Source organism: Eulemur rufifrons, chromosome 9, assembly GCF_041146395.1.
Source record: "Eulemur rufifrons isolate Redbay chromosome 9, OSU_ERuf_1, whole genome shotgun sequence".
Taxonomy (NCBI): domain Eukaryota; kingdom Metazoa; phylum Chordata; class Mammalia; order Primates; family Lemuridae; genus Eulemur; species Eulemur rufifrons.
In genome coordinates, this window is record NC_090991.1 from 23,606,261 (window position 1) to 23,615,422 (window position 9,162).

The 9,162-nt window shown below is 47.8% G+C and overlaps 1 protein-coding gene across 2 annotated transcripts in view; it reads left to right on the plus strand.

Annotated features, from left to right (window-relative positions):
- The window catches only part of ACACA (acetyl-CoA carboxylase alpha), a 233,382-nt gene extending 230,304 nt beyond the window's left edge, over positions 1 to 3,078 (plus strand). For both annotated transcript variants that reach the window (XM_069482312.1, XM_069482311.1), the window contains one exon: positions 687 to 3,078. In XM_069482312.1, the coding sequence (XP_069338413.1) occupies positions 687 to 810 (124 nt within the window). In that variant the 3' untranslated portion in view covers positions 811 to 3,078. The remainder of the gene's footprint in view (positions 1 to 686) is intronic.
- Positions 3,079 to 9,162: the final 6,084 nt, after the last annotated feature.

Sequence of the window (9,162 nt, forward strand, 5' to 3'; positions counted from 1 at the left end):
CTGGTCAAGATGTCACCCAACTTCTCTACTGTATAATTACCGATCTGCCACCCCCTCCCACCTCCCCAGCCCTTCCTGCACATAATAAGTGGCCTGTGGGGAGACATTTTAAGTCCATGCAATATCTTGCTCCTCATCGACATCTCCCCGAAGATTTAGCACCCATGGGTGATTGATTCCTGCCTGATGCAGCCTTTACAATGAGGTTGCAAAATGACAACCTTCCAACTCCAGCACACCCTCCACCGTTACCCGTCACCACTCACCAAGTCCTCACTCGTCCCAATTCATTTATATATCCATTATTGCTATAGACTGATGAATTTCTATTTTTCAGTAGTTTATAACTCATTACTGTGCTTATTTGATGCCCAAATTATCCCAGATGTAGCCAGCAGGAGCCCCTTTCATGCAGACTCTGCTGTCTTGGGGACATGCCTCCATTGTTTTTGTTTTCAGGGCTTTTAAAAATTCCTTCCTTTCCAGCTGAGCAAATATTTCAGGTTCATCTTGCACTACACCTTGGCTGCTGGGGCTACTTGTAATGTGGGAGAACCAATCAGGCGAGGCAGTGGCTAAAGTGTCTGCCGTGGACTATTTAGCATGTTTATTGCGCAATTCTTCAGCCCTGATCTAGATACTTTTGCCTCTCTCTTTTCTTCACCATCCCCAATCTTCCTCCCCAGCTTGGTCCAGGCCAATCCAGAGGTTGCCATGGATTCCATCGTCCACATGACCCAGCACATCTCTCCCACTCAGCGAGCAGAAGTCATACGGATCCTCTCCACAATGGATTCCCCGTCCACGTAGGAAGAGCTTCCTGCCCATCCCTGCCCTGGCTCTGGACACAAGGGCTAGACCTGCCTTTTACGACTGAAACCACTGTAATAAGAAGGCACAGGAGACCCAGCACTGGAGTCAAAGTGGCAAATTGCTTCCCCTCAGGTGTTTCAGGTCATGCATGACATCCTGGGATCCAGGATCACAAAGGCCCCTCCAGCCCGCCGGTCACACCTGTCCCATCCAGTATTTATTACCCTGGCTGTGGCTCCGGTCCTCTCTCCCTGCACAAGACTGAGAAGACAATGAAAGGTACAAGCATGTACCATGAGGTCTTACTACCCAAAAGCAGAGCTGCCGCTCCTGTCCCGACGGCCCCTCGGCCCCAGCGCGGGGCAGTGTGAGGAGCCACAGGCTGTCAGCAGCCCCTGTCAGCCCCGGCCCCATGAGCCGCGGCCACAGGCAGCAGAGGAGGGCAGGGGCTAGGGAGAAGAGGAAACCTTAAGCCCGTTGTTTATTACCCTGACACACACTAGGCACTGGAAAGAAATGAGTCCCAGTTTAACCACACCGAGGTACCTATTTATGAAGAAAAATTAGAGCATGAAACCTACTGCAAGCTCCATGGGAACTCAAAGATGAGGGCTAAAACCAAGATCCAAGAAGCAGAGAAAGAAAATAGACCCAAGTTATTCTTGATTTAGAGAGTCTCTCAACCTGGGGTTAAATTCTCGTAGAACAAATGGAAAGATGGCTGGCCCACCTGTAGCCTCCTCGGCACTGCCTGCCTGGCTGTCTGGCCGGTGTGTGAGGGGCCCCACAGGCAGTGCTGTAGCCTGACGTGGCAGAGGAGGAGCCAGAGGGGGCTGCCCTTTCTTTCACTGAGGGAAACTGGTCACTCTTGCCACATGGAGAGGGGGCCAGATAGTCTCTCTTTTTAGGACTTGGAATGTTGTCACTATGAAGCCTGGAGCTTTGATAGTTTCAAGAAGTAAATAGTGCCTACAGAGTCACTCAGCCCTGTTTCCAGGGCGACCTTCCTTGCAACTGACATTCCTACTCTCCTTGGGTCTGGTCTCTTCCCCAGAATGTACACAGGCAACAGATGCAGCGGGTCTCCCCACAGCTGCTGAAAGGACACTGGTGATGGCTATGCCCTCAGCACCAGGAACTGGTCTTCCCAGTGTGGGGACGCTTCCAGGAAACACAGGATCCACGTGCCCTTAAGGTTCTTTCCAACTCAGTCATGGTGCTGCTGTCTTCCAGGCTCCCTGGTCCCTGCCGGCCAGCAGCAGGGCCGCCTGGGGAGGGAGGGGGGAGCTTATTTTCAACAACCAGTTTATTCAAGAAAAGCGCATACTGAGTCCCCCACTGGTGTTCCTAAAGCAAGAGTGGCAGGTGATCAGGGCTGGTGGAGCATCCGGTTCCTACAGCGCAGCTAATTGCATTTGTCGCTGACGACCAAGGAGGAAATCACTAAGGCGTTGGAGCAGCAGTGGCACAAACGCTTGTACACACTACAGTTTGAGCCTTAACCCTATAGTTCACACACAGGAAAGCCGCCGCGCCCCCCACCCCCCACCTTCTGCAGGCACTATCTGTGCAGAGAGGTGGCCAGGACACACAGCTGACGGCCCCAGGAGCCAGGGCCGCAGCCGGTCTGCCCTGGCAGGAGGGGCAGGTGTTTGGCACCTTCAAAGAAGGGCATAAAAAGTGGGGATAGTTCTCAGTCCAAGAAGACACATCCCCGGTTGCTGGTTATTTGCTTTCCTAGTAAGAAAGAATTGGGTTCGTTTTTGACCAGATATTCCTCTGTACTTCTCTGCAATAGCCAAATCCCACACACCTACAGGTGGTACAAAGCCCTGCACTCCCCGCGAGGCCCGGCCCGGCATTCCTTCAGACGCCGGGTGGGTTACACTCGTGTACCTCCCCTCTCCCCGCCAAATTATGACACAAGCGAGTACATTTCCTCTCTACAACCCTGTCATGCCCACTCCCCCAGCCCCAGAGCTCTCACTGTAGGTCTCACCCTGGACAGGGATTTTTCCTATGGAGAAATCGGGAAGAGCCACAGAACGTGAGCGATCCGATTCCCCCACGGCCCACTCCACACGCAAGGTTACTGAGGCAGGAGTATAAACGGTGTATTGACCGAGACCTGCTTGAGCCGGGACGGCCGTATTATCTGTTCACTTTGCTCACAGAGCAGCCTTCGCTTGTCCCAGTGAGAATTTGATGGACACACACCCTGATGAGGACGGAGCTTCAAATGTACTCTTTTCACATTTTGTTGAAATAAACCTCCACATTTGTAGAAGAGTCACAGTTTGTCATTTCAATCCCTGCCTGGACACCTCATCTCTTGTTCCATTTTCAGCAAGGGAGCAGGGGGGTGAGCCCCTCCCGGCCCTGCAGCACCCAGCACCCCTTGTCCCCCGGCCTAGCGTCAGGATGGACCCGGCCGGCAGGAAGAAGCTGGCCTTGGCCAGCGCTGTCTTACTGGCTGCATCGAGACAAATTCTGCAAGGCCATCAACACTCTGGGGCCCCACGGCTGAGAGTTAGTTCCTTAGTTTCTGGTTGTGTTTTTCAGAATGGGGGAAAATTCTACCTGCTGAGAGCGAATGGGGTGCTGGTGGGGGGTGTCCCCCCAGCAAGAGAATGGGTTTAGGGCAGGGACAAGAAAGGCCACAAGGAAGAAGGAACTGATTCATGAGGATAACAGCTCCAGAGCCTTTGAAGCCGTGAGTTCACTGTCCTCAGAGTCCCCTTCCCAGCACACAGGAAGTTGAGACTGTTCTGACACACTCAGGGTAAACACTGGGGCCACATAACTGTTCAAGATTTTAGGGAGAGGTTTTAGGTTTTCTTAATGATTTAGTAAATGAATTAATCTTTAACTCTAGACACTAAAAGGCACCAGGGGCAGGAAATGCATGACTGTGTGCCCGCAACCCTCTGCCTCGGTTTCCCTGTCTGCAGAAGCTATCTGTGAACCCCTGTGATTGAGACAGGAACAGCACCACAGCCTGCGCACCTACCTGTAAAGGAAGGTACAGGCCACAGGAGAGCGGGGAGGGGACCCACTGGCCTTTGCCGATACTGGACTCAGTTCTGTGTCTGCCTCTCTGGGATATGTTGCAAAGCAAAGGGCGGCTTTTTCTACTTGAAATAAAATATTAAGAAAATAGCAATTCGAATCACTCTAAGCGAGATGTTCTAGAAAGGGGAGCAAGGAGGGAGATCAGGATCCAGTGGGAAAACTGCTACCCTGCCTCCAGCTGCAGCCCTCTGGGCAGAGAGGCCTTGGCACTCTTCCTTCCTCCGCCAAGCAGGCAGGTGAGAACGGCTCCCCTGCTCTGAGCCAGCACCTGTCGGCGGTTCCGGGAAAAGTCGGCAAGGTTGATAGGAAAAGATTCTGCTTCTGCCGTGGAACCCGGCTGATACAGCGTTTTCTTCTGCTGGGGAGTGAAACCTTCTTCACCAGTCTTTTTAGTAAAAGGAAATTTTAAACCCTCATTGACGTTACTTTAGGGTAATGAGGAACAGACTGAAGAGTGAGGGTTCTGTGATCCAGTCCTAGGCCCACTTTCCCCAACTGAAAAATAAGAACACAGTGCTGAATGCAGATGCCTAACGACCACGCAGGCAGGCTCTTTGCCGCGCTGCCGCCGCGCGAGGCTCAGTGCCAGGCTGCGGGGAGAAGCTAGACAGGCGCCGAGCTGGGGCTGAACCTTCATCCAAACGGCTGGCTCCGCGGGCCTGGGCACAAGGAGGATAACCCCTGGGCCTGCCCTGACCCACGCCGTGGGGCAGAGGGCAAGGGCCAAAGTGGTGGTACAGACAGACGCGGGCAGAGGGAGATGGAGGGTGTTCTAGGCCAGGGCATTGACATCTGCAGTTATTCAAGGGACGCTGGGAATGTTGAGGGGGAGCAGAGCTGACACTGGGGGAGTGATGGACAATGAGATCTGAAAAAGCAAGATCCTTTCATGCTGGGCCAAGGAGCAAGGCTTTGTCCTGAAGAGTAGATACATCTGATGGTTTATGGGCATAAGGTTTAGCCTGATTGAATGGAAACAGCATGGTCTTGGGTGCCAAGAAATCTGGGTCCAAGCTCAGCTCCATCGTGTGTGGCATCTCCGAGCTGGAGGGGCCACCCAGGACAGGAGGCCCAGGACAGCCGTAGGAGGCACAGAAATAACAGTGGGTGACTATAGGCGATTTTCTTTTTTTTTTTTTTTTTTTTGAGACAGAGTCTGGCTCTGTTGCCCGGGCTAGAGTGCCGTGGCGTCAGCCTAGCTCACAGCAACCTCAAACTCCTGGGCTTAAACGATCCTACTGCCTCAGCCTCCCGAGTAGCTGGGACTACAGGCATGCGCCACCATGCCCGGCTAATTTTTTCTATCTGTATTTTTAGTTGTCCAAATAATTTCTTTCTATTTTTAGTAGAGACGGGAGTAGAGACACTGTGCTGTTGTCTTTGTGTTGACTGGAGTTTTCCTAACCCAGGGATTGCAGCACTGCCTGCATTGTGCTGGTGGAAGCTCTAATGGGCAGTTGGTAGTAAGTGATGGCAATAGGACATCTTCATAAATGCAGTATTTTAGCAAGCAAAATCTGCCAAAACACAGGATTCCCTGTGGTTGGTGGAGAGGCAGGATAAGGGAGCCTCGTCCCTTAGAGGACCTGGCGCCACACAGCGGGCTCAGCCCGTAAGGAACCATGAGGAGATGGACAGAAGAGGGGCTGGTTGATGGGTCTGATCCCAAACGTCCCGATTTGATGACTGGCCTTCTGGGGTAAACAGGAAGGATGGAGGTGAGGAGGGACACTATGAAAGTCCAAGCTTGGAATTAGGAAAAAACTAAGAGATCATTCTTGCCCGAGCTAACAGGTCCTTTCCTAGCCGCTTACAGAGCACAGACTTTGGAATAAGCCTGAGCTGATCTCTACTGTCCCGTCCCTCCCTCCTGCCCGTGGGCAAGTTCCTGACTCCTCATCTGTGAGATGTGGATAATAATAGGGACCTCAATGGGGCTTTTTGAAAAATTACATTAAGTTATTTAACATGAATCAAGTGCTGAGCATTAGTAGCAAATTCCCAATACGTGTCCGGTTTCTCCACGCCCTGTGCCTTCCTGCGCTCACAAGATTAGGGACCTGTCATCACTCGGGAGGCTCCTTCCTCACAGGGCATTGTTGAAGGACCATCGCCCTGGTGAGGGCGGGTCTAAGGACCGTCCCTAGGCACAAGCTGCATGCACGGTAAGCGCAAGGGCCACAAGGAGCAGTGCAGCCCGTCAGCAGGCCGGTCTCTGGCTGCCCTCACGGTGGGGCCTTGTAGCTCCAGGGCTTCCTGGAGTCTTGCTTTCCCTGAAATGTGAAAAGAATGAGAATGAGAAGATCCTTAAGATCTCTGCCAGCTCCAGAAAGATTCTAATCTAGGATTGTGGGATAAAAACATTCCATGCCCAGCGGAATTGTCAGCAACAGTAGCAACCTCAGTAACAGACATGCAAGGAAGACCAATGGCTCAGGTAGCCTGAGGTTGTGCTCCTGGTTGGTTCAAGCAATAGTCCAGCGGCCTAGCCATAAATTTAACAGAAATGGCAATTGAGACAGCCACAGGGGAGTCTTGATCAGTTCTCCACACGTCCACACAGGAGAAACTACTCCAGGTGGTAATTCATGTCTACATAAAGAAATGAAAAGGTGCTTGAAAAAGGTAAACACGTGGGTAAATATAAAAACCGTGCCAGTGTTCTTTTAGCTTTAACATCGTTAAGACATAAGATTGCATAAAAAAATTATACTGCTGTATTTTGGGGTTTACAGGATAAGACAATCACACAAATAAGGGGGAAGAAACACAGAGTTATATTACAACCAAGTTTCTATACATTGCCAGAATTAAGTTAGTATTAATTTCAAATAGATTGTGATGTAATCCTTAGAACAGCCACTATAAAAATGACTTAAATACATATAGTAAATGCAAATCCTGTGTCTGATAAGGGTTAATATCCAGAATAATAAAGAACTCCTGCAACTCAACAACAACAAAACCAAGTAACTATTAAAAAATGGGCAAAGAACTTAGACATTTCTCCAAAGATGATATAACTGGCCAACAAACACATAAGATGTTCAACACCACTATCATTAGGGAAATGCTAATCAAAACTACAAAGAGATGTCACCTCACACTCATTAGGATGGCTACTATTGACAAAACAAAGCTGGACACAGGGGCACATACCTATAGTCCCTGCTACTTAGGAGGCCGAGGCAGGAGAACTATTTGAGGCCAGGAGTTCAAGGATGCAGTGCACTATGATCATGCCTGTGAATAGCCTCTGCAGTCCAGCCTGGGCAACATAGCAAGACCCTATCTATAAATAAATACATAAAAATGCAAAACAAAACAGAAAATATATTTTAGTGAGGATGTAGAGAAATTGAAATCCTTGTACGCTGTTAGCAGGAATGTAAAATGGGGCAGCTGCTATGGAAAACGGTTCCTCAAAAAATTACAAATAGCACTACGTATGATCAAGCAATCCCACTTCAGGGTACGTATCTAAAAGAATTGAAAGCGGGACCTCAACGAGACATTTGCATCCCCATGTTCATAGCGGCATTATTCACAATAGCCAAGAGGTGATAGCAACTCAATGTCCATCAGCAGATAAATGGATAAACAAAATTTGGTATATACATACAATGGAATATTATAGAGCCTTAAAAGGGTGGAAATGCTGACATATGCTACAACATGAATGAACCTTGAGGCATTATGCTAAGTGAAACAAGCCAGTCACAAAAAGACAAACACTGTATGATTTCGCTTATGTGAGGTATTCAGAGTAGTCAAATTCATAGAAACAGAAAGTAGAATAGCGGTTTCCAGGGGCTAGAGAGAGGGGGAAGTGGGGAGTAGTTTAATAGGTATAGAGTTTCGGTTTTATGAGACGCAAAGGTTCTGGAGATGTGTTGCACAACTATATAAATATACTTAACGCTATTGAATTGTACATTTGAAGATGGTTAAGTTTCAGTATACCCTGGAAAGAAAAAAGTGGTTAAGATGGTAAAGTTTATGTGTTTTTTTCCTAAGAGATAGGGTCTTGCTATATTGCTCAGGCTAGCCTCCAACTCCTGGGCTCAAACAGTCCTCCCACCTCAGCCTCCCAAGTAGCTGGGACTACAAGTGCAAACCACTGCACCAGGTTCTTATGTGGTTTCTTAAACCACAATTTTAAAAAAGTCAATCTATCTAAAAAACAATTAAAATGATATACTATTTAACACAAAAAGGAGAGTAAAGAAGAAACAAATGAACAAAACGCTCATCAATAATTATGTTAAATATGAAAGGACCAAATCTTCCAATCAAAAGATGAAGACTGTGAGACTAGGTAAAAAACCAAAATCCAACTACATGTCTATAAGAAAAATATGTTACAGTCAAAAACACAAATAGCTTAAAAGTATAAAACACCATATAACATAACTACAAAAGAATTGGAGCAGCTATATTAAGATTGAAAGAGAATAAGGCCGGGCGCGGTGGCTCACACCTATAATCCTAGCACTCTGAGAGGCCGAGGCGGGTGGATTGTTTGAGCTCAGGAGTTCGAGACCAGCCTGAGCAAGAGCCAGACCCCGTCTCTACGGGGTCTGTCTATATATATATGGACAACTAAAAAAATATATATAGAAAAATTAGCCGGGCATGGTGGTGCATGCCTGTAGTCTCAGCTACTCGGGAGGCTGAGGCAGGTGGATTGCTTGAGTCCAGGAGTTTGGGGTTGCTGTGAGCTAGACTGACACCACGGCACTCACTCTAGCCCGGGCAACAGAGTGAGACTCTGTCTCAAAAAAAAAAAAAAAAAAAGAATATACATTAAGATAAGAAATACCACTAGAGACAAAGAGGAACATTTATAATGATAAGAGCATGAATTTGTCAGGAAGATATAATAATTATAAATGTATACATAACAACAGAGCCCCAAAATACATAAAGCAAAAATTGACAGAATAGAAAGGAGAAACAGACAATTCAACAATAACAGGTCTGGATCTAGACCAATAATTTACACTTCCGCCCTAAGAAACCCTAAAAAAGAAGAAGGAGGAAAAAAAAAAAAAAAAGAGAACTAAACCCAAAACAAAAAGAATAAAGGAAAAAATAAAGGTTACAGTGAAAACTAATGAAAGAGAAAACAGTAAACAATAGAAAAAAGTCAATAAAACCAAAAGTTAGCTGTTTGAAAAGATCAACAAAATTGACAAACAAGAAAAGGAGAAGTCACAAATTTCCAAAATCAAGAGTGAAAGAGGGGACATTGCTACTGACATTATCAAAAGCAAC